The sequence below is a fragment of the Agelaius phoeniceus genome, unplaced genomic scaffold (genome assembly GCF_051311805.1).
Source record: "Agelaius phoeniceus isolate bAgePho1 unplaced genomic scaffold, bAgePho1.hap1 Scaffold_115, whole genome shotgun sequence".
Lineage (NCBI taxonomy): Eukaryota > Metazoa > Chordata > Aves > Passeriformes > Icteridae > Agelaius > Agelaius phoeniceus.
In genome coordinates, this window is record NW_027509878.1 from 825,226 (window position 1) to 850,955 (window position 25,730).

General features: G+C 52.8%; 1 protein-coding gene across 1 annotated transcript; it reads right to left on the reverse strand.

Moving 5' to 3' along the window:
- Positions 1-19,661: 19,661 nt before the first annotated feature.
- LOC143693059 (olfactory receptor 14A16-like) lies at positions 19,662-20,612 on the reverse strand. Its single transcript, XM_077173109.1, has one exon. It carries the CDS (start codon positions 20,610-20,612, stop codon positions 19,662-19,664), a length of 951 nt encoding a protein of 316 aa, XP_077029224.1.
- Between the last annotated feature and the right edge of the window lie 5,118 nt (positions 20,613-25,730).

Sequence of the window (25,730 nt, forward strand, 5' to 3'; positions counted from 1 at the left end):
GGGCCCAGTAGTGCAACAATGATTCCCTTGGTTCCACAAGTCCCCATAGTGTCACAGTGGTCTCCATAGGAAGGAAACAAGTGAGCCCCAGTGGTGCAGGGGCAGATGAGAGGCAGTCACCAGAGGCCAAGGCTGGCCAGACTTGACTGTAAGGGCAGATTTTGTCTGGGAGTAACCCTTGGATATAGAGAATTTTAGATGCAGAATCCCAATTTTGGCCATGGGTGCCTAGACAAGAAAGACAGTTCTGTCCCACAGGAATAAAAGCACAGAGCCCCAGTGCTTCATGGTCAGATGGGAAGTGGCCCTTGACATTCCAAATTCAGTGGCACCTGTCAGACAGCCCCCAGGAGGCCAAACCAGGCAGACCTGTTCCATGTTCCATTGACTTCATGGGTGCCCACACTGTCACAATGGTCTCCTTGATTCCATGAGGTCTGGCAATGTCACAATGGCTTCTTGGTTTCATCAGCCCCAGCAGAGTCACAAGGGTCCATTGGCCCCACTCAGCCCCGCTGTGAAACAATGGCTCCTTGTTTCTATTTTAAATCAATCACAATCAAACCACAGTTTGATCATTGATCCTTGCTTCCATAGGGCCCATGATTTGCACAATGGTCTCCTTGATTCCACGATTCCTGGATTCCACAGTCTCACCATCGTTTCCTTGGATCTCCATTGTCACAACTGAGCCATGGCTCCATGAGTTTCCGTAGTGTCACCGTGGTGGCTGTCAGAGGCTGGATGAGATCCATGTCCCGAGACACCTTGGGATGCTCGGAATGCCCGTGTGGGGCCAGGGCCGGGTCAGGCCTTGGTTTGTGGTGGGACAGAGCCCCGCCCCCAGCCCTGGCCTGGCAGAGCTGTCAATCACACAGCAGGGGGTGATGTTAGCCCAGCTCTGGTTGGCCCAGCTGTCAATCAATCAATCAATCAATCAATCACACACCAGCAGCTGGTGCTACCCTGACTCTGATTGGACAAGCAACTGGCAGTCCCACCCCAGGGGCGGGCCCATGAAGGCCCAGGGGGTTAAAAGCCGGAGCACGAGGCCAGCCCAGGGTCTGGATCCTGCCTTCTCCTGGGGTTCCTCTGTTGGTGATGCTGGAACCCCAGCAGTTGGTACCCATGTGCGTGTCTTTCTCGGGATCTTCTGTCTTTCTGTTGTTTTCTGTTTCTTCTCCTTCTAATCCTACTTACCTGGAACATTTTTGGGTAAATTCACATGTTAAGGGTTAAAGGATTTTAGGTTAAATGTATGGGAATCCAGGGAACTGGGAATATTTCTCTGTCTGCTCTGAGGGGTCCTGACCCCCAGAGAAACACTGCATTTAACCTTTGCCCATGGAGAGGACTTCCAGGACTTTGAGATAGATTAGAATTCACCAAAATCTGAAATAGATCAGAGGGTAGTATTGTATGTCACTTGGGTGAGAAATTTAGTTTTTGGGATTTTTAGTATGGTGTAGATAAGAAGCAAGAAGGAGGAATTTGGGTGTAGTCCCTGTCTTCTTCTTCATCTACTCCATTTTCTGCAGTGTTGGTGGCACAGGGTGTTTGGTCAAGGAAAGCGCAGTGCAGAGGTTATGGTGACAGTCAAGGGACAAGTTATTGGTAGATAAGTAGAAATAATGTAGGTTTTAAAAGTTAATTGGTTAAGACAACTTTAAAAGACCTTGAAACTGTACATTTTGGGGCCATTTTGCGGTGTTTTTCCAGCACACTGAGCCTGGTGTGCACAGCATGCAAAACTTTAGAAAAGATAACAAGTAAGAAGTTGAAGACTGAAAAAGTCCCATGCATCCCCTTTCACCTGGCATAGAACTGCTACTGGAGGTTTTTCCCCATCCAGGGAGTCCCCAGAAAGGCCCAACATGAAACAAACATAAATAACTGTTGCTCTGACAGTGGCTGTTATACATTGGCTTTTTTTCCATAAAGTTGTTTGCTGAAGGGTGTTGTCTTAATTGGCCAATCATGTGAAATGTGTTGATTAAGGTCCACCTGTAGCAAAACAATGAGGTCCACCTTTAGCAAACCAGGATATAAAAGGACTGAATAAAATGGTGGGCTTTAGCCCTTAGCCTTCTGATCTGAGTCAGTGTCATCTCTGATTCAGCGGTACCATTTGGGGATCCTTTCTGCGCCTCGTGACCCAACAGGAGCTTCTCTAACTATGCCTGAAGCTCCCACTGTGCCCATGACAGGAACCCCTGTGAGTGTCTGGGCCATCCCGGCTCTTTGGCAGCCTGGGGACTCCTGGGATGTCACCGTGGAGCCCCCGTGAGTGCCTGTGACAGATGGGTGCCTTTGCAGCCCAAGGTGCCCTGGGATGTCACCATGGAATGGCTGTGACTGCCTCTGACCACAGGGCTCTTTACCATCCCCAGAAAGCCCTGGGAGGTCTCCATGGAGGCCCTGTCTCTGCATGTGACATTCCAGCTCAGGAACAGCCTGGAGACTCTTGGAAAGTCCCCATGGAGCCCCTCTGAGGGCCTGTTATAAATCTGATCCTTAGCAGGCAACCATCACCAGGAGCCTGTTGGTATGGTCAGTTTCCATGGCAACCATCCCCAGCCCCCTGTTGCTATGGTCAGTTTCCATGGCAACCATCACCAGGACCCTGTTGCTGTGGTCAGTTTCCATGGCAACCATCCCCAGCCCCCTGTTGCTATGCTCAGTCCCTTGGCAGCTCCATGGAGACCCCATGCCAGGGGTGGTTGCCATGGACACCAGCTCAGGCCTGCAGCCAGAGCCCGTTGCCATGGCAACCATTGGCAGCCCATCCCCAGGCTGATGGGATCCCAGAAGCACAGAATTGGCTGAGCTGGGAGGGACCCATCAGGATCCTCCAGTCCAACTGCTGGCCCTGCACAGGACACCCCAACAATGCCAGCCTGGGCCTGGCAGCGCTGGCCAAACGCTGCTGCAGCTCAGAGAGCCCTGGAGCTGGGACCCTTCCCTGGGGAGCCTGGCCAGGGCCCCAGCAGCCTCTGGGCAAAAACCTTTTCCTGACATCCAACCTGAGCCTGCCCCGACTCAGCTGCAGCCGTTCCCTCCGCTCCTGTCCCTGGGCACCAGAGGGAAGAGGCTCCCACAGCCCCAGCCAGGGACCCGCTCCCAAGGCTGCTACCATGGCCACCAGGGCTGCCACCAGCTGGGATGCTCGGTTTCCACGGGCCGGGCTTCAGCAATGGGATTCCCCAATTTCCTGCTCCCGCTAAAACCGCGCTGCCCTCGCTGCCCTCCCGCCTCCCATGGAAAGCACAAAAGGCAAAGATCCCGGGCTGGGATAAGAACAATTTATTGGGAACAGCAACGAGATAAGGAACAAACCAGAATAAAAACAATATTGTCAAGAGAAAGGATAAGAAAAACTATTTACAGGGAAAAATACAACATCAACAACTGTCTGCCTGGCCACGTATTTCATCCTGTCTGGAATGGACACCCTTCTCCTCAGGGAGAGAGAGCCCCTTTCCTGCCCCTGGCAATGACCTGAGGTGGGAGTGAATGTAATGACAGGGCCATGGCCAGACCCTCACGTTCTTCCATCCCACATCATGTCATTGGCAGGGGCAGGAAAAGGTGCAGGTGTCTTCCTAGCATGGATCACAGGGAACATGGATCACCAGGGCCCTTCCCAATGTGGGTTCTCCCATGGGGGATGAAGCTGGAGTGGTGAATGAAGCTGCTCCTGCAATCAAGGCATTTGCAGGGCTTCCCTTACTAGTGCCTCTGTTGGTGTCTTTTCATATGAGAACTTCTGGTGAAGCTCTTCCCACACTGGGGACACTCGTAGGGCCTCTCCCCAGTGTGGATGCGCCGGTGGGTGACGAGATTGCAGTTTTGCTTGAAGCCCTTCCCACAGTCAGGGCAAAGGAAGGGCCTCTCCTGGGTGTGAATCCGCTGGTGTTGGAGGAGATGGGAGCTTCTATGAAACCTCTTCCCACACTGGGGACACTCGTAGGGCCTCTCCCCAGTGTGGATGCGTTGGTGGGTGATGAGGGCAGAGCTGCAGCTGAAGCCTTTCCCACACTCCCCACACTCGTAGGGCCATTCCCCGGTGTGGATCATCTGGTGGCTGATCAGGGTGCTGCTCTGCCTGAAGCTCTTCCCACACTCCAAGCACTTGTGGGGCTGCTCCCCATTGTGAAGCTGCCCATGGGCCACCAGCTCTGATCTCTGGCTGAAGCTCTGTCCACCTTCCTGGCTCAGGGTGGGTCTTTCCTCCTCAGAGCCCCCTGGGCTGGGTTTGGAGCCCCTCCTCCAGTGGGATCTCTGGGGCTTTTCCTGTATCTTGGAATTCAGCAGTGTGGAGCCACTCAAAATGGCTTCTTCCACGAGGTTCTGCCAAGGGGATTTTTCCTCCCTGGCCTCCATCCTCAGCCCCTTCCCTGGGGGAGGAAGGACAAGGAGAGGATGGGATTTGCCTCCATGCCAGAGGGAAGGGGAAGGAGATCCCCCCCGTGCATCCCCGGCAGGATGGGGTTGGCAGCAGGGTTGTCCTGCAGCCGGGGGCTGTGCTGGGCTGGGAGATGGAGCAGGAGAGAGAGGGAAAGGGGCACTGACTTCTTCCTCACCTGCCTGGGTATCCCAGGGCTCCTTCCTGTTTCTTGCAGCCTCCTCGTCCATCCAATCAAGATTTGGGAATGGGAAATCCCGTTTCGGGGACCAAACAAAGGTTTTGCACATTGTCTTTTGAACTGGATTGAAGGCAAACCTGGGGGAGAGTCTAAGCCAGAATTACAATTTAATAAGAAAATTTAGATCAAGGCAATGATACAGAAACACTGCCTTAAACTGTCAGAGTCAGGATATAACCTGACACCCTGTTGCTGGTCAGGGTGGTGGCTGCAGTCCCATTAAATGGTGGCTGCAGTCCTGTGGGAGTGATGAACGTGATTCTGTCCAAGCAGTGATCCTGTAGAAGGGTCTGGTCTTCCTCTGGAGGTCCAGTGGTGGTTCTGGAGCGCTTGTCCTTTGGGAATCCAGTAGGCAAGCTGCTCCTGGTGTTGCAAGGCTCAGCTTATATCCAGGTAGGAATGCTTGGATCCTCCCCCTGGGTGGAGCATCCCACAATGGGATGATGGAATTTGATCAGTCCTGCAGTGACACACAATGGCCCATTCACAGCAGATATCTCCCCTGGAGAGCATTATCAGGGCTGAGTCATGGAAGAGATCAAGAACACTGCCCCACCTGTTTCTAGCAGTTGATGAAGATGGGGATTGAAAACATGCATTGGGTTCCATCTTACACTGCAGCCTGAAACAGTGGGGGAATCCCTGCTCAGGGGGTGAACACCACCCCCCTTACCCAAACTGGCTCAGGTGTAAAACCCCCACCCCGGGAAGGCCACACACACAGGGGACAATGTCACACTTGCCCTGCCCCAGGGGAGGTCTCTGTCCCTGTCACTCCCTTGCTCTCTCCCCTTTTCTCTTTCTTTCCATCTCTCTCTCTACCTCACATTTACTGTTCAATAAAATCCACCTTGGATTTGGTCTTGCTAGCACCTCAATTGAGGTGGAGGCATCTCTCTGAAAATTTTCTTATCCAGATTGCGAGACTATTTTGGCACAGTGAGTTTAGGCACTCTTCTCTGACCCCAAGTGCCTTTGACAACAGCATGGTTCCCTCCACTTAGGAGGTTGTGCCTCTTTCTGGAAGAACTCTCAGAAAGTTGTACACAGTCCCTCTTTCCTCCTGTGGAACTTATGGGAGAAATGATGAGGAAAATGGCTGCTGTGGGTCTGGAGCGTAAAGAAAATATTTTGTTGTCCTTCCTTGAAAAGTTTGTCAAAATCACAGGAGGAGAGGGAGCAAATGATATCCACGTGACTGATAAAGTTCATTAACTCAAAGGTGAGGAACCCAAGGCTGCTGAAAGTCCTACAAGAAGCCCAGCTCAAGTAGCTAAATTCCCAAATAACTCCAGCCAGGGGTCGCCGGGAGGATTTTTTTGGAGAGTGTTCGGAGCCAGCAGATCCCGGACTCGAGCCCCGGGTATCTCCGGGCTCCCTAAGAGGAGCTTTTTCGGGGGCAGAGGAGCCACGATCGCCCCTCGGGAGGGTCCCGGGGGGTCCACGTGGGGATGGCCCGGTACCGACGGGGCGGGACATTGGTTTTGGGGATCCCCGTGAGAGCCGGGGCTGTGGAATGGGGGACCCCCGGGGCGGGGAGAGGGGAAGGGGCGATACCGGAGCTGGGGCACCCCCGGCAGCCCGGAGATGAGGCGGGGACGGGACCCCCTGACCCTGACAGGGGCGTGTCCTGGGGTGACTTCATGATGCTCGTGCCCCATCGGTCCCTTTAGCCCAGAAATGAGTTCTGCACCTTTAAGGCTGGTTCTGAGAGCCAAGGGGAGGAGGAAGAAGCTGCAGTTTGTTTTCAGACACTGCACTCACACCTCCACATTCCGGCTCCTGGATGGAAAGAGGGCGGGACAGAGCTCTCCCTTGCTTTTAGTTAGTTTTTAGCTCTCTGAGGCAGAGAAGTTCCCTGGACTGTGGTTTTTCTTTTTCTTTGCAGCTGTTTAAAACCTGCTCTGGACTGAACATCCAGAACACCACTGGCAGCTCCCACCTGTGGCCCACTTGGCCGGGCGTGGACCAAGGCATTTCCAGCGCTGGAGGGACTGATAAGAGACTGATAAGAGACTGATAAGAGACTGATAAGAGACTGAGTGCACTGAGCTACAGCCCAAGGAGGGACTTGTGGAGTTTGTCATCTATTTTGAAGCAGCAGGAGGTTCTATTGATTAATATTGTTCAATTTTTGTGCTGGTGAATGCTTTGCCTGGCAAATAAAATTTTTTTCCACTTTTCTCCAAGGAAATATTTTCCCGAACTGGCTGAGGGTGGGGCTGCTGAATCTGCATTCTAGAGGAAACCCCTTTTGGGGGTTTTCAACCAAATTTGCCCTAAACCAGGACAGGGCAGTGGAAAGAAGGGGGAACCCCAAGTGGCTGGATTGAGGGGAGGCTGGAGAGGGGGACCCTGAGACTCCAAAATCCGCCTGCATCCCTAAGAAGGACCCTGGAGAGGGGGGATCCCCAGGACCCATGGGATCCCCAGCAGCCCGGACACAGGAGACCACGAGAACACCAGAGGGATGAGACTGGAAATGGGACACTCGTGTTGGCTTTTTTTTATTCACTCTTGATTTTTGGAGGTTTTTATGGACATCAGGTGACTTCTAGAGATGGACTTGTGTGGGAGGAATCCCCAACCCAAGGCATTCACACCTTGTTTTTCCCCAAATCAGTATTTTCCCCAAACCTTCTCACAGTGACACCCCGTCCTGTCCTGCGCTGGGTGAGCTCAGTCCCAAACCTGACCCTGATCCTGGGTCTCAATCTCACTCCACATTCACAGTTCTGTATTTAATCCCATCCCAGTCCCAAACTCATTTAGCCGCAGACCCAATCCCAACCCCAGCCCTAAAGCCAATCCCATCTCTAGCCTTAACCCCAATCCCAGCTCTAACCCAAATCTCAGCCCCAACTCCAAGCCCAGCCCCAATTCCAGCCCCTTCCTAAATCCTCAGCCCCAAACCAAATCCCAGGTTCAGCCCTTCAGCACAGCAGAGAACACACACGACAGGAATTCTGTCACTGGGGAGGGCTGGGGGTTTCACTGGGTCAGGTTGCACAAGGCTTCTGATCTTGGATAATTCCTCGGATGGGGCATCCAATTCTCTGGAAAAACAGTTGCAGTTTCATGTCACTTTCATAATTGTAAAATATTTCCTCTTCTAACAAATGTAAATCCACCCTCATTCAGTTTAGAGATATTGACCCTTGTTCTGTCACTGCAAGATTTGGGAGAAAATAACTTTGATCACTGTTTTTCCATTTTCACAGACCTTGGAGAAGACCCAGAAATCTCCCAAGATGGGATTTGGAGGCCTCATCACAAAACCAGCAGGAGAGTCTGCAGGCTCTGGGGTCAGAGGTGTGGAGACTGAGGACAGAACAGGAGTAGCCTGGAAGGGATGGAAGGGTGGTTTGAGAGAGGCTGGAGCTTTTCTTCCTAGTGGGAATGAGCCTGAGGAAGACATAATAGCACCAAGGGCAGCTGGGGAGGCCCAGAGTGGACTCCAGGAGAAAGGAATTTCCCTGCCAGGGCAGGGCTGTGGTGCAGCACGTCCCCCAGCAGGAGGCTGGAGCAGCCCAAGGCTTTGTGTGGGCAGGCAGAGGCAGGCAGGAGGCAGAGCTGTCAGCAAAGGAAGGGGCCAGCCAGGTGGGGCAGCCGGGGGATGCCCACAGCCCGCAGGGACAGAGGCGCAGGTTTGCTCAGCACCAGAGACACCCTTGCCTTGCTTGTCCCCACCTGCCATCACTGCCACCAGTGTTCTGCTCTACCTGGAACCCGGGGACACTTTCTCAGTCCTGTCCCTCAGAAGGTTCTATTTAAAGTATGAGAAACTTCATTGTTTCACCCTCTTTTTGAGTCCCTGAGAAGTTCTTTGAGCACACTGTGAGGGACTGAGTCTGATGCAAAGAGCACCAAAGCCCCAGAGGGTCATTACAGTCCTTGTGCTGTGTCTGTGCTGCTGAGCTGGGCCGGGCTCCTGGCCCAGAGGCAGCTCCTGGCAAGGGCAGCAGTGCTGCAGAGAGACAGCTCTGGCCAGGAGCAGCTCCTGTGCACAGCCCAGCAGGGCTGGGGCACTGCCAGGGCCCCTCAGGGACACCAGCAGGGCACAGACAGAGCTCCCAGGGGCTCAGCACTGGCAGGGGCTGTGGCATGTCCCAGAGGGGGCTGTGTCACAGCAGCTCCTCTGTGGCTGTGTCATGGAGGCACAGAGCAGCTGTGATGTCAGCAAGGGGCTGTGTGACAGCACAGAGTGGGCTTTGTGAGGGCACAGATTGGGCTCTGACATCACAGAGTTTGTTGTGTGAGGTCACTGAGCAGCTACAGCATCATAGAGGGAACTGTGTGACATCACAGAGCAGGCTGTGAGATCATGGCATGGCTGTATGACACCATGGAGCGGGCTGTGAGGTCAAAGTGTGTGCTGTGACATTACAGAGTGTCAGTAGGACATCACAGAGAGGGTTTTGTGGCATCACTGAGGGGGTTGTGACATCACACAGCTGTCTGTGAGATCATAGTATGGGGCCATAGAGCAGATCGTGCCATCATAGAGGGTGGCTCTGGGACATGAGAGAGTGGATTATGACATCACCGAGTGGCTGTGTGACATCATAGAGCAGCCTGTGACATCACAGAACAAATGGTGACATGGCAGTGTGATGCTTTGACATCAGAGTTTTCTGTGACATCACAGAGCAGCTGTGTAAATCACAGGGGCTGTGTGACATCACAGGGGCAGTGTGACATCACACGGGGGCTGTGTGCGGTCACTGGGGAGGTCTCTCTGTCCCGGCCCCCCTCACAGTTCCCCCCAGAGCAGTCCAACCCTGCTCGTGCCCAGCAGGGTTCCCTGTCCCCCCGGGTCCCCCCGCCCCCGGCGCCGCAGCCTCCCCCAGAGGATGTTCCACGAGATCGACCCCAGAGCCTGAGACGGGGACGGGGGGCCGGGGCCCTGGGGGTGGCACAGGGGGACAGGGCCCCCCCGGCAGCGTCCCCATGCCCCCCAGGGCCAGAGCCTGGGCCAGGGCTCCTTCACCCTGGTACCAACGAGGCCTTGAGAGCACTGAAAAAATCCCCAGCAAGGGAGAAGCAAAAACCAGATTTAATATTAAGCAACAGCAGCACAAAGTTCATTGGCAAGAGTCACTCTGCCCCTGACTGGACACTTCAGGCACAGCAGGGAAACAAAGCAACAACAAAACCAAAGCAAATCCAGGCAATCAAACCAGAAATGGACTGAGAAATGTCTCTGTGTGTGTGTGACACAAGGACAGTGAGGGCACAATTAAAAGGAATACAGCCCAAAGGTTTAACAGAACTCATACTTAACAGGACTTAACCACAACTGATAGCTTAAAGGTCACAATTTAGGCAAAAAGAGCAGCTAACAGTATTTAACCTAACTTAGAACATATGACTTTGCAATTTAACAGAGGAATAACACTTAACAATATTTAACTTAGCCTAATAACTTAGATTAAAATAACAACTTATCAAAAGAACAACTCTCAGGAGCATTTAACTTAGCTCATACCTCATGACTGAACATTTCGTACAGGCCTGACTGACTCAGCTATGCAAGGGACTCAAAGCCCTCAGAGAGCAGCATTTCTGCCCCATTTCCCCAGCACAGGCACTCCTGTGTGCACACAGACACAAAGAGTCAGGGCAAGGCACCTGGGAGAAATTCCCCTGAGGGCAGGAAATGCTCCCTGAGGATCCTTTGGCATCTCCCCGGGGGGTGAAGGGTTGAGCCTGGAGGAGTGGGGGGATCGGCCCAGGCTCCGTCGTTGTTGGGGATCCCCGAGTGCAGCAAATGGGAGAGTTCCCGGCTGGGAGAGGCCCCACTCAGAGGGAGTCGCTGGCCCAGGAGAGCTCCAAGGTCTCCTTTTGGAGCGCTGTTTGCAGGGCCCCGAGAGAGGGGCTTCAGTCCCAGCAATGGTTCATCCTGGCCACACTTGGCACCAACAGCTTTCTTTGGCAGGGTGAGAACAGGGATGTTGTGCCACTGAGGGAACAAAACCAGTTCCCAGGGCTGCTCCTACAGAGAGCAGGAGCTGGTTGGGCGGCAGCAGTGCCTGGAGCAGACAGTGTTTGTGATGAGCTGCAGAGGAGCTGAGCCTAGGGGCTGTTGGCCAAGGCCGAGCCCCAAGGAGCATTTCTCAGCTGGCAGGGTGGCCTGAGAAGGGGAGGGGGGAATGCAGCAGCACAGGGCCCATGGAACCAAGGGACCATTGTGACACTGTGGGGCCCTGAGAGACCAAGGGAGCATTGTGACACTGTGGGTCCTCATGGAATAAGCAAAGCATTGTGACCCTGGGGGTCCCCACACAACCAAGAGGACCATTGTGATACTGTGGGCCCTCGTGAAACCAAGAGGCCTTTGTGACACTGCAGGGCTGCATGGAACCAAAGGCCCATTGTGACATTGTGGGGCCTTGTGTCATCAGTGGTCCATTGTGACACTGTGGAGCCAAAGGAGACCATTGTGACACCACAAACCCCCAGGGTCCAAGGTCCATTGTGACATTGCAGGGCTCATGAATAGACGAGTCCCTCCCGTGTCATTGATAGGCCTGGGGAACCACGGAGACCATTGTTACACTGCAAGGCCTCATGGAATCATTGGGACTATTGTGTCACTGTGGGGCCTTATGAAACCTTGGGGCCACTGGGACACTGTGGAACCCAATCGAAAGAAGGGTCTATTGTGACACTGCTGGAGCCCATGGAATCAAGTCACCATTATGACACTGCAGGGCCCCATGGGTCCAAGGAGCCATTGTGACACTATGGGGCACCATAAAACCAAAACAACATGGAACAGGTCTGGCTGGCTTGGCCTCCCAGGGACCACCTGACTGGTCCAGCTGACCTTGGCGTGTTGAGGGTCTCTTCTCATCTGCTGCTGAAGCACTGGGGTTCCATTCTTTCCTTCCCAATGGAAAAGAACTGTCCTTCTCTGCCAGGCACCCATGGACAGAATTGGGATTTCACCTCCAAATTTCCTTATATCCAGGGATTGTTCCCATAGGAGCATTGCCAGGACAAGTCTGGCTGGCAGTTGTTTCACAAGGGTCACCTGCTATCTGGTCCTTAAACTCTGGGGAAGGCTGCGTGCTTTCCTTCCTATATAAAAGAATTGTCCTGCTTCTCCAGGCATCCATGGCCAAGACTGGGTTCCACTTTCCCTAAATCCAACAACTGCTCCCAGACAAAATCTGCCATTACTGACAAGTCTGGCTGGCCTTTCCCTAGTGAGGCTCTCACCTGCCTTCCAAACACTGGGACTCTCTGCTTTCCTTCCTATAGGAAAGAACTGTTCTCCTCCAGGCACCCATAAGTAGAATTTGGATTGCACCTCCAACATTCCCTGTTGTGAGAGACTGGCGGAGATTGTCAGCTCAAAACATTTTGTGTGTGGGAGAGGAAGGGGCAGGTCCAGCCCTGCCCTGCCCTGGAACCCCAATCCCCCCAGAGCCTCTATCCCAGCCCAGCAGTGGCTGCCAGTCCCTGGCACAGCACAGGCAATGCTCCACAGCCACCTCTGCAGCCCCAGCCCAGCTCCTGAGGGACCAAATGAGCCCAAGCCCCACCTGGGGGAAGGGCCCAGGGAGACCAAGGGGTATTGAAGGCTGACCACAAGGCAAGCACACATCTTGACCCTGGATCCCCTTGGAATTTCCATCTGAACACTGCTGGAATCCAGGAGTTGGTAGCTGTGTGTGTGCCTCTCTGCATCTTTTTTGTCTTTCTTTCCTTCTGTGTCTTCTTCTTCTGTTTCTGTGCTCCTGTAAATTTTGATTAACATTAAATTGAACAGGCTTAGAGTTTGTGAAGTTGAATGGGCCAAGTCAATGCTTTGAAAAGTGTTTTTGTTGGTTGAATGTCTGTTGTAGTTTGAGATGAGAAGAATTTTAAAATATAATGCAAAACTTTTTGTGTTTCTGACAATCTCTTATCCACTGAGATACTGAACACGCCTCTATGAAACACAAATGTAAAAGACAAAAAAACCCAGGAACCTCCTCTTTCTTTTCCTGCCAACAAAGAAGCAGCGGGCCCTGGCCCTGGTCCCCATCTCAACCAAACCAAACCAAAGCAAACCAAACCAAACCAAACCAACCCAAACCAAACCAAACCAAGCAACCCTGCCATGGGCTGAGCCCCTTTCCCCCTCCTCAGGCTGCCCCCTCCACCCCCATCGGCCCCATTCTGACCAAACCAAACCCCAACAACTCCCAAACAGGAAAACAGAAGAGGCTACAAAACCCCAACCAGAACAAAGCCAGCCACAGCTATTAAAATCTTACCATCAAGTCCCCTCTCCCAACACAACTAAAACAAAAAACCCCTACAACCCATACAAAATAACCCTACATTTAAAAACTTAAACATAAAAAAACCCCAAAACTAGCCATAAAACCAATCCTAACACAACCCCACCACAACTTCCACCACAGGTTACCGGCGGGTCAGTTGTTAACCCTTTCAATACTTCAATCTTCCCTCGAGTAAAAGAAAAAAACAAAATACGAACATATAAAAAAAAAAATACAAGCATATAAAAAAATAACATAAAACCATCAAAGTCAGTAAAGAAGAAATTAAATCCCAAATAGAAAAGAAGAAAAAATATCTTAATCCTAAAACTAAAATCCTTTTATAACTACAAAGAGAAAACTCTTTTTCTTTATAACACATAAAACTATAAAATATTCAAATTCATTTCAAACAAAAACCTGCATACTAAAATAAACAAATGTTAAAATAACTGTAATTTCATAAAAAGTTTAAGTAGGGGGGGAATAAGTAATCCAGTATCCCCAAGAGAAGATCTCTATTCCCAGAAATAAAAATAATTTTAAAAGTAAATAATAAAAACTTATACCTTTAAATAACTCATCTTTAAAACAAAACCCCATAAGTTGACATGGCCCATCAACAAGCTATGAAAAAGCTTGTAACAATAAAAACAACTTCACAATAACAAAGTTCCCCAGACACCTGTTATCCATGAAAAAATTAAGAACCACAAAAAATTTTTTTCCTCTTGTAAAAAAATCTCCATAACCTTAACAAGAAAAATTTTTCTCCCTAAGTAAACTAAAAAAAGACTATTCTAGAAACAGCAAACTAACTAGAAATTTTAAATTTACTTTTTTACATTGTCAGTAAAAAGAAAAAATTGTAAACAAAAAAAGGTGTTCTAAAGAGTTTATTTTATTTCTTTCTACCCTTTTTCTTTTTAAATTTCTATTTAATAAAATTTTTCTTATGCCCTATTAAAATTTTAGGCCTACTTTAGCATTCTCGTATTCCTGTCTCAAAACAAAATAAACACATAAATAATTAACCAACACTAAAACCCACCACACTCATCAATCCATTAATTAAGAAATCTCAAAATTAGAAAAATCTTAAATTAATAAACTAAAACCACTACAATGCCATATAAACATTTTGCCAAAGTTTCTCTGACTTTCTAAAGTTGCCAGTAAAGGCTGTTTGGTTGCTTTGAGCTCCTGAGAATCTCTTGTTGGTATTTCTCCAGGGAGTAAAACTCAGAGGACACAAACAATTGTAATTCCTTTTAAATGTCTCCTCGAGAGAATTGTTTGGGGGATGGGGGTCAGGGCTTGTGTGTCCTGCTTGGCCCAGCCCAGGCAGGGCTTTCCCAGCCACATTCCACACTCCCTTGCCCAGCTGGAGCCGCTGGTGCCTCTGAGTTGTGCTGCCCCAGCCCCAGGGACGCTCTCCTTGTCTGCCCATTCCCCCACGCTCTCTGGGCAGGGATGGCCTCACTGGGGGCTGCTGACATCCTCAGCAACTTGGAGGCTGCTGCTGAATTTCCCTGCTCCAGAGGCTTGTTCAGCCTTCAGCTCTTCAGTGCAGGAATTCAGTGTCCCAGGGCTCATGAACATTCAGAACACCTGAACAAGCCAAGCCTCTGGGAGTAATTTGATTTCAGTTTCCAAATCTCGTATGGTTAATAAGAGAGATTTCAGAAGTGCATTCAACTGAATATGTTCGATTTGAAAAGACAGTGAGAAAACATTTTTCAGGTCCTGTTTTAAGTACATTTTTTCCCCTGTTAATAGCAATCTCCAACTGACACTGAATCCAAGTGCCTCCTCATGCCGTTTGAATAGGTGTGAAAATCAAGACCCTTCATGGCTGACAATCAATCAGAGTCTGTCCCTACCCCCACCCCACCATTTCCCCCATCCTAGCCCTGGCACTCAGAGCAGCCTTGTGCAAATCTGAGCTCCCTCCAGCCCAGGCTGCACCTGCAGCTTTCAGCTCCTTGGCTCCAACTTCCACCTGCTTTCCTTGGAGAAGGAGCTGCCCGAGACACAGAGGGATGTTCATTTCTTGTCAGCCAACAAAGCCAAGGGAAGGCACAGCTCCATCAAATGCAAAAGTCTTTTTTCTCCCTGGCTCTGCCCTGCACCTGATCCCCACAGCCTGTCCTGTTTCCTTTGTCCCTGCATTTCCAGGGACTTTCTGGCTATGGAGGGAGGTCCAAGTGCAGCCACTGGAGTGGGAACCACAATTCATCAGGTTTGTATCCTTTGAGGAAGCAGGAACTGGTGAGACTCAGATTCAAAGAAAGTTTTCTCTTCATGGCCAGTATAAAAAAATGTGAACATGATAAAATTTAAGAAACCTCAAAACTCTTCCCTCAGCTCCTTGTGATATCATAGCAACATCTGATATGTTCACCACCCTCAAGGCATTTCCATACAGGAAAGATTTTAGACAGAGACATTAGAAGAGGTGATATAAAAGATAAAAATACAACTAAGATGCTGACTAAGGTGTTATTTTAACTTCTGAAAGATTGGGCAACTCCCTGAAGCTCAATGCATGAAGCCAGTCAAGGGAGATGCATTGGAATGACCTGAGAAGAGCTGCAGGAGGAAGTCTGGGAGCAAAGGAAAGGACAAAGATCCAGTGGCTCTAAATGAAGAGATGTCTGTAGACACGGCCATTTAAACAGGACAGCTGAAAACACATGAAGAAAGAGGGTCATGAAATATTAGACTGAATGTTGGTAGCAAAGGCAGAGGAGAAGATCAGTTTTTCTTCTCCTACCATCAGTAGAAGAATCCAGTAGATCCAGGAAATTCGTGTTCCTGGTGGGAAAATATTGCCATATCTCAAAGGTACTCGAGTGACCCACATAAAAAAGATTTGCTTGTATAATTATGAAACTAACAGGTATTAACATCTGTGCCCCTTTCCAGGCAGACATCAGCTGTGTGCCCATGAAGAGACAGTGCAACGTGTGCACTGAGGCGCCAAGCTGGGATTGGATCTCTCTGAGAGCACCTGAGGGAGAGCAGAGCACCTTGCAAGCTGCAGGTCCCTGACAGCCCCGCAGGGCTCCTGTGCCATCAACATCTGCTCTGCTCCAGTCTGAAACAGGGCCCAGCATGGTGCCGGGATCATCAGAGAGCTGAGGTGTGTGCTGGAATTCAATGGCCTCCCCATCCCGCAGCAGCCCTGCATTTCCCTGCTGCAGCCTTGGTCTCCAGCCCAGCCATGGAGGCTCTTTGGGCTCTGGAGTGTTGCTGCAGCCCCCAAGGGCAGCTGAGCTCTGCCTTTGGCACAGTCAGGCCTGGCCAGCGCAGGCCATGCTCAGCAATTGCTTGTGTGTGCCTGGCCTTGCTGTCAGCCCCGGCAGCGGCTGCGTGGCCCCTTTGTGGCCCTGTGCTGGCCCAGCCATGGTGGCCCAGCCCCTGTGCAGGCCCAGCCCAGGCCAGGAGCATTGCGGCTGGGAACGGCCCCTGTGCCGTGGTGCCCACAGCAGCCTTGGGGCTCTGTGCCCCATGGTCTCCCTGCTGGGCAGCCTCTGCCAGCTCCTGCAGAGCCCATGGCACCTGTGGGGCTGCACAGACAGCCCTGCCCCGGGCTCTGCCGGCCTCTGGGCCAGCAGAGAGGCAGCCAGGGCTGGCCATGGCCGGGAACAGGCCCTGAGCCCCGCAGGAGGATGGAGCTGGGCCACAGCCAAACTCAGCCCAGGCCAAAGCTGGGCTCAGCAGCCAGGGCTGCCAACACATGGGCACAGAGGCTGGCGCTGACAAATGTCCTGGGCCTCCTCCCTGCTCTGTCCTTGCCACCAAGGGCACAGAGCAGCCTCCTCTCTGGGCCACTTGCCTGTTTGCAATGCCTTGCACAGGCGCTGGCCCTGCCCCACAAGGCCTGGCCTGAGTCCTGCCCCTGCACGCTCAGCCAGGCTGAGATGGACACTGATGGTTTCTGGGCCAGGCTCTCGGAGCCCAGCCCAGCTCCCTGCAAGCTCTGCCAGCTGCCCTGAGCTCTGGGCAGCACCAAGGGCCTCTCTGAGCCCAGCCCAGCCCAGCCGGCTCTGGCCCCACAGCTCTGCTCAGGCCAGGCTGCTCTGGGCACTGGCCCCACGGCCTCAGCCCCTGCCAAGGGCACAGCAGCAGCTGCAGCTGCCACAGGACTCAGCCCCAGCCATGGGGGAAGGTGCTGGGCCAAGGCCAAAGGAGGCTCCCTGGCTGCCCTGCTCCCCTCGGCCTGAGGTGCTGAGAGCTCTGCAGCCCCTGCTGCCATCCCATCTGCCCAGGGCAGCACCAGAGCCCCGGCCTTGGGGCCCTCAAGAGCTGCTCCTGCTCCAGGCCCAGGGCCCATGCCAAAGCTGGGACAGCAGCCACAAAGCTGTGCCCATTTCTGTTCATTGCTGCTCTGATAGGGATGGATCCTCAGCCACTTGGAGTTGCTGATGAATTTTATTACTCCAGAGGTCTCTTCTGTCTTGAGCTCTTCAGTTCAGGAATTCACTGAAAAAGTCTCATACACATGTGTTCAAAACAGCTGAACAAGAAAAGCCCCTGGGAATCATTTAAATGTTCAATTCCTCTCTGGTTAATTAAAGGGATTTCAGTAGTTTATTTAATGTGAATATATTGTATTGAAAACAATGCAGAGAGAACAGTTTTGTCCTGTATTCTTTTCCTGTTTATAGCTTGGTATCAGCAATGTCCAACTGATATTGACCCCCAGTACCTTCTAATGCACTCTAAAGAGATATATACAGATCAAGACCCTTCATGGCTGATAATACACGAAACTTTGTCCCCAACCCCCTCTGCACCATTTCCCTCATCAAACCCCTGGCACTCCAATGGATCAGGAATGGTGTGGCCAGCAGGAGCAGGGCAGGGATTCTTCCCCTGTGCTCAGCACTGCTTGGGCAGCACCTCGAGTGCTGTGTCCAGTTCTGGGGTCCCCAATTTAGGAAGGACATGGAGGGGCTGCAGCGTGTCCAGAGAAGGGCAACAAGGCTGGGGAGGGGTTTGGAGCACAAATCCTGTGAGGAGTGGCTGAGGGAGCTAGGGGTTGTTTATCCTGGAGAAGAGGAGGCTCAGGAGAGACAAGGCGATGTCAGGGAACAGGTTGGACTTGATGCTCTCCAAGGTCTTTTCCAGCCTTGTTGATTCTGTGATTCTCTGAAACCACCCTTGGAGCAGGTGCAGGATGAGCCCTGGGCCTCCTCTTCAGCAGCTCCAGCAGCCCAGGTCCCTCAGCTTCTCCTGGCAGCCCCAAAGCCCATCCTGTCAGTCCTGCAGAGCCTCTGCAGCTCCTCCTCACTGCCCAGAACAGGGAGCCCCAGAGCCAGACAAAGCAGCCCAGATGTGCCCCCCTGGCCTGGGGTGCCTCTGGCAAGGGAGCAGCAGCAGGCACTGCAGGAGCCTGCAGACAATTCCTGCAGCACTTGTAGGATGATCCTGCTGCCCAAGGGACGTTCCCATGGGGCCAAGTCAGGAACTGCAATGGGGAGTGGGGCCAGAGAGGAAAGGGCAAACAGGGATGGGCTGTTTGCAGGGCAGGGAACAGGGCTGGGCAATGGGAAGAAATTTGAAGCAGAAGAGCAAAGAAGGCAAAGGTGAAGCAGAGGAAATGCTCAGGGCAGTTTGGGGGTGGCTGCCAGGCAGCCCTGGCTCTGAGCAACAGCGTCTGCAGTGGCACAGGAAACTCCCAGCTGATGGGAACAAACTTTCTGGCTGACTGTAGAGGCCAGGACAAAGCTGAGTGGTTTCCCTGGTGTCCCCCAGGCCTTGCTGGCCCCAGGGGCTGATGGCATTTGTGCTCCCTCAGGTTCATGTCCCCACAGCAGCAGCATGGGGGTGCTGCCCCTGCTGTGTGCAATGCAAACAGGGGCTGCTGAGGCAGTGCTGCCGTGTCTGTGCCCGCAAGGATGGGGCACCTGTGTGAGCTGGGGGAGAGGCCAGGGCTGCAGAGGGGGGATGTTGTTGGCAGCTGCATGAGGACGCTCTGGGACGCTGCCCTGGGCTGTGCAGCGCACTGGGCATGGATCAGCCCCTGCTCTGCTGCTCCTTCCCGTCTGCCCCAGGGCCCTTGCAGAGCCCCAGCCATGCTGTTTGCCCCCAGCCTGCCCACGGCCAGCCTGGGGCTGCTCACGGGGGTTTCTGTGCTGAGCATTGGCCTGGCCGTGTTCTTGAGAGAGCCTGGGCAAGGAGCCTGGAGCCCCCAGGGCCTGGCCTGAGGCGTCAGCGCTGCCCCAGCAGTGCCCATGGCCTGTCCCTGCTGCAGCCCCGGCACTGCCACCCCCAGGGCTGTGCCCGGCCCCGAGAGCACTCAGGCCCTGCAGCAACACCAGGGCCACCAGGGCAGCGGGGCAGGGCCACGGCAGCAGCACTGGCAACACCAAGTGCTGCTGCTGCTGCTGCTGGGCACAGCTGCTGGGCCAGCACTGATCTGCCCCAGCTCTGCACACAGACATTGCTGCTGCAGCTCCAGAGAAGGCAACACAAGGGCATCTCTGCAGAAAACTCTGCTGGGAGATCCTTTAATTCCTTTAAAGCCACCAAGAGCGCAGCCCCTCATTGACACAGTCTGTGATCACAGGGAAGGTGGAGAGAAAAAAAATGACCAATGGCACAAACAATGACAATTCTTTGTGGACAATATTAAAAAATAAAACAGAGGAAAAGAACCTCCAAAATAAAAGCAACAAGAAGGATTACAGATGATTTTATGAGAAATGATTTGCAAAAATTGGTCAGCAGTTTAATGTTCCTGAAACCATCCAGTCATCAGTCTCCACAGTGAAGCCTTGAGCTCCTGGTTCCTCAGGCTGTAGATGAGGGGGTTCAGGGAGGGAGGCACCACTGAGTACAGAACTGACAGGGCCAGATCCAGGGATGGGGAAGAGATGGAGGGGGGTTTTATGTGGGCAAATATGGCAGTGCTGACTAACAGAGAGACGACGGCCAGGTGAGGGAGGCAGGTGGAAAAGGCTTTGTGCCGTCCCTGCTCAGAGGGGATCCTCAGCACAACCCTGAAGATCTGCACATAGGAGAAAACAATGAACACAAAACAACCAAATGCTAAACACACACTAACAGCAATGAGCCCAAGTTCCCTGAGGTTTGAGTGCGAGCAGGAGAGCTTGAGGATCTGTGGGATTTCACAGAAGAACTGGCCCAGGGCATTGCCATGGCACAGGGGCAGGGAAAATGTATTGGCCGTGAGTAGCAGAGCATTGAGAAAGGCACTGGCCCAGGCAGCTGCTGCCATGTGGGCACAAGCTCTGCTGCCCAGGAGGGTCCCGTAGTGCAGGGGTTTGCAGATGGACACGTAGCGGTCATAGCACATGATAGTCAGGAGGCAAAACTCTGCCACAATAAAGAAGAGAAAGAAAAAGAGCTGTGCAGCACATCCAGTGTAGGAGATGTTGCTGGTGTCCCAGAGGGAATTGTGCATGGCTTTGGGGACAGTGGTGCAGATGGAGCCCAGGTCAGCAAGGGCCAGGTTGAGCAGGAAGAAGAACATGGGCGTGTGCAGGTGGTGGCCGCAGGCTACGGCGCTGATGATGAGGCCGTTGCCCAGGAGGGCAGCCAGGGAGATGCCCAGCAAGAGGCAGAAGTGCAGGAGCTGCAGCTGCCGCGTGTCTGCCAATGCCAGCAGCAGGAAGTGCCTGATGCAGCTGCTGTTGGACATTTCCTGGTGCCTTGGCATAAGGATCTGTAAAAGAAGTAATCATGGAATAGTTGGGTTTGGAGAGGACTTGAAATATCCCAGCACAGGCTGGGGGCACTTTCCCTCCACTGCCTGCCCAGGGCTCTGCTGCCTGGAGCTGTCCCTGCCAGCAGCTGCTTCCCTGTGCCCAGGGCTGGGCCCTGCCAGTGCTGCCAGAGCCCAGCCCAGCCCTGGGGGCTCAGCTCTGCCCTGCAGAGCCCTCCCAGCTCAGGCACTGCCCAGGGGCAGCTCTGGCTCTGCAGGCTCTGATGGAAACATCACAGCAACCCTGAGGAGGCTGGAAAAGCGACACTGATGCTGCCTCTAAGGGGTCCTGTGGTGATTGCTGTTGCTTCCTGGCTTATTCTGATCAGAGAATATATTTTTTTTTTCTCAACCTGAACTGAGTGATGAATATCATTGTGCAATTTCCAACTCAGCGCAGAAAATTAAAAAAGCAGGATATCCCCTTTTATGCAGCCCCTGCCTTGCTATACTCCCTGTATAATCTATTTGGAAATGTTCTGCAGTTCAATGCCATGCTGGGAGCAGTCCTGAACAATGCAGCATCCTCCCCACACAAGGAGAACACTCCCAAGCCATACCAGCTGTCTCCTGCCACCCAGATCTTGTCCCCCAGTGCTGGGAGCAGCTGCCAGGGCTGGCTGAGAGCTGTCCCTGGCAGGCAGCAGAGTCCCTGCCCCAGCACAGCGCCCTGGGCTGCAGGACCCTGCTCTGCAGGACAGCCCTGGGCACCCCTGGCTGCTCTGCACAAGAGACAAGCAGAGAATGTACTCACAGGCTCTGCAGGCATTGGCATGTTCCAGCTGCAGGAGATGGCTCCAGGAGCTGCAGCTGCATTGTCCTGCAGCCAGAGGTTCCTGTGCCAAGGGCTGGCAGTGATTGTGCCCCAGGCACTTCTCAGCCCCTTCCCAGCCCTGCCTGATTGAAGCTCTCTGTGCCTCTGTGCTGTGCCCGGGCTGGCTGCAGGCAGTGCCCCAGCCCTGCTGGGCTGGCACAAGAGCTGCTCCTCAAGAGAAATGTGCTTTTGAAGCTCTTCTTGGTGACCAGGAGCTGCCTCTGGGCCAGGAGCCCAGCCCAGCTCAGCAGCACAGACACAGCACAAGGACTTTAATCAGCCTCTGGGGCTTTGTGCTCAGGCCCTGGACATCAGTCCCTGAGAGGCAGCTGAAGAAACCTCTCCAGAACTCCAAGGCAGAATCCAACTCCAAACTTTCTTGGACTTTTAATGGGTCCCAGAGAGGGACACGACTGAGCAAGTGTCCCCAGGCCCCAGGCAGAGCAGAGAACTGCAGGCAGTGATGACAGGTGGGGACAAAGAGAAGCCAAGTCTTGGTGCCCTGGGCCACAGCAGGGTCTGTGCCAGCAAGGGCTGGGAGGAGACACCTTGTGCTGAGGCCCTGGGGCCTCCTGGCCCAGCCCCAGCCAGGCTGGGCACTGTCAGCCCCTTGTGCTGCCCTCAGCATCCCCCCCTAGCCCACATCCCAGTGGCCTCAAGGATCTGCTGCAAGGAGTCCCTGGGGAGCCTTGCTCAGCCATGGCCCTGGGGGCTCCTTCATGCTCCCTGCAGGGACTGCAGCTTTTTCAAAGGACTTTGGCTTTGGCTTTAGCCTTGGAGTCTCTGAGAGGTTTGTGCAATCATGGCCTCCAATTATCTGCTGTAATTAGTCCCTGGAGAGGCTCTGTCAGTAACAACACTCAGTGGGGCTCATTAATGCTTCAGGGTACTTCAGTTATTTGAAGGTACTTGGTGTTTCCCTTTTGGTACAGACTCTGTGAGAGGTTTGTGCAATCATGGCCCCAATTATCTGCTTTAACGAGTCCCTGGAGAGCTTTGTACTGACACTCAGTGGGGCTCATTAATACTTTGAGATATTCAAGGTTTTTGAGGCACTTTGGATTTTCCTTTCTACACTGAGTCTTTGAGAGGATTTCATGCCATCCTGGCCTCCAATTCTCTCCTCCAAGGAGTCCATGAGGAGCCTCTGTTAGGGATGGACCTCAGTGGGACCCATTCATGTCTTGAGACACTTTGAGTTTTTCCTCTGACTTTGACTCCTGGCAAGGTTTGTGCAATCTCCTCTCAGGCCCTGAGGTTCCAGACTCAGCTCCAAATGCACCACAGGGCTCATTAGGATCAAGCAACTCCTGACAAACCATGGCTCTGCCTTGATTTCCCTCTGCTCTCGTGCAGTTCATCAGGATGATTTCCATTTACAGTTATGGAGAAATATTCAAAGAGCTTCTAAGAGCTATGTATTCCTATTTTAAAGGGTGTCTTTATTGCTGTTCTTATTACACAGGATGTGATTGCAGCATTCTGTGTTTGATATTGATCCAGGGACTCTCCTAAGGAAGTCTAGCCTGGTCAGAGAAGCTGTGCCTTGAGGTCTGACCCAGTGTGGACAACCTTGCTCCACATTCCCCAACCCCATCCTGTCTCTCCTCACTCACCTGGGACCTGCTTTGCTCAGAGAACTGGCTGCACAAAGCCAAAGAGTGGCTTTGCTTCTTTTATTTTTTCAAGCAATCTAAAACTCTTTGAGTTTCCCCATTGCAAACAGACACCCTCCTCAAGTGTGTGCCAAGCCCAAGGTGCCACCGAGACCACTCCAGACCTGCCCTGGGCCAGCTGTGAGGGTGGATCATCATCCCAGCCTGCACTGGGCCATTGCAAGGGACTGTTGCCATGGACACTGCACTGACCCCAGTGCTGGCTTTGGGTGCCATGGCAACCGCCATCAGTTCAGGTTTCCTTGGAAACCAGCCCAAGGAGCCATTTCTGCAGCCAGGTTCCATGGCCCCTTGCCTGCAGAGCTGTTGCTGCCCTGGGCAGCCATGGCAACCCTGAGGACAAAGCGGTGCTGGGGCTGTTCCAGGTACAATTGCAGTGACACTCGTTGGTGCCACCAGGTGCCATGGCAATGGACACAGGGACCCGTTCCTTAGATTGGTGCCAACGCAACCAATGCCCGGAGCCGGACCTTGCTCAGGGCTGGTGTCAGTGCCCAGCGCCAGAGGGGATCCCTTGCTGGGGGCTGTGCCATGGCCACCTGCCCTGTGCCGCGCTGGCCGCTCGGGCACCAGGAACCAGCAGCCAAGGGCACTGCCAGGGCCAAAGGCCAGGTCAGCCAGACAGAAAGGGGCAGCGCTGGGCACTGTTTCCATGGCAACCGGCACTGGGGGGGGCACCTGGGTCACCTGGCCTGGCAGTTGCCATGGAAAGCCCTGGCAGGCACTGAGGGCACAGCCCCTGGCACTGAGACACTGCTGGGCCGGGTGCTGAGCACAGCGCTGAGCACGCAGAGATGGTTTTGTTCTTGCTGAGCTGCAGCACAGCCAAGGCCTGTCCTGCCCCTCGTCCAGCCACGCTGGGGAGGGGCTGGGGCTGCGGGGGAGCTTGGCAGGGGACACAGCCAGGACAGGTGACCCCAACTGACCCCGGGCACAGCCCAGACCAGAGCACATCATGCTCAGGGTATGAAGGGGGGGAACAAGGAGGAAGGGGGGAATTTTGGAGGGAGGGTTTTTGCCTTCCCAGGTAACACTTAGGCAAGAGGGGGCCCTGTTTCTCCAGTGGGCAGGGTCACTACCAAAGACACAGACACCAACTTAAGGAATTGTGGTATTTATATCATGCACAGCTGCAAAGAATTACAAAAGGATAAGCTCAGCAAAGCACATCATCATTAGCAAAGAATTACAAAAGAAGCTCAGCAATCCATCAGAACTCATCATTACATTTTGATGACTAACCCCTTGGTCAAACACTAGAGGTGTTTGTGGCAGACAAAGATTCTGGCTGACTATCAAGGTACAACTTACAGACACCTGTAGGACTTTTGTGACACCGTTCCTTCATCCATTTTTCTCTATCTCATTTGAGTTAGGAACAAGAATTCTGTTGTCCATGGAGCTGGCACCATGGTAATTCCAGAATAATGCCCCCAGGCCCTTTGCTGTTCAGCTTTACCATGCTGTCTGTGGCTAACAAGGCCTGGGGGGGCCCTTTCCCCTCGGGCTGGAAGGGGCCGGGTCCCAGTCCCTGAGGGGCACCCGGGCTCCTGGATGCAATTCCTGTGCAAGTCCCTCAGTGTCACAGCAGCCTTCCCATGGAGCCCCGTGGATCAGAGCATTTCCCAAAGGGGCCCTTGGGGCAAACAGGGAGATTTGCTCTGGCAGCATGTGGAAAACAATATCCTGTCAGATCTACTTGTTCTCACACACAACACTTGAACACTTGGCTGCAGGGACACATTCCCATTGTTCCTGCCCAGGTTTCAGGACTCAGAGTTGTCTTTCCCAGGAGCTGCTCCTTCAGCTGCCTCGGGAGGGCCATTTGGCCTCCGCACCCACACTCTGGCTCCATTATTAGGGCTGCTGCATCCAAACCCTTTATCTCCACAAATGGTGGTGATTGCAGGTGGATCTCCTTTCTTCACAATCCTTCTTAAAATTGCAATATTGATAATTGTGCTACCCTGTCATGGGGTTGACTAATCCAATCCTGGTCACTATTGTTTAACACAATTCCTTTAATTTCTCCTTGATATCTGCAACAATAATTCCTCCTCTCATGACATGACCACTTTGCAAGGCCAAGCTCGAGTGAGCAGTTATCAAACCAAAGTGTCCTGGAGGAATCTGAATTCCTGTTTCAGTATTGATAGCTCTCATTTGCTTTGAATTTCTCCTCATTAATTCCAATGCATGAAGGCCCAGCCCTGCAGCCTCTGGGCTGGCCCTGCCAGGGGCCATCACAGCCAGAACAATTTCCCAGGCAGCCCAAGTCTCACTGCCCATGGTTGGATTTGCAAATTGGGGGCAGCCGTGCACAGCCAGGGGGTTTCCATTTCCCCAGTGGGCCATTGTTAAGGGCATGGAGCACATCTGGGAGATGGGTTCTCCATGGGCAAAGGTTCCCATCTCCTCATTTTTTCAACTGCTTTTTAAACAACCCCTTCACCCATGCAACCAATCCTGCAGCTTGTGCATAGTCTGGTACATGAAAAACCCTGCAGGCTTAATCACTGCATTTTTCACAGGAACAGACAAAGCACTCTGCATCACACTATCAGCAAACCCTGTAAAAATAGC

What these genes read in the sequence shown, in the direction of transcription:
- LOC143693059 (XM_077173109.1), bottom strand. Translation starts at nt 20,612, where the DNA reads ATGCCAAGGCACCAGGAAATGTCCAACAGCAGCTGCATCAGGCACTTC.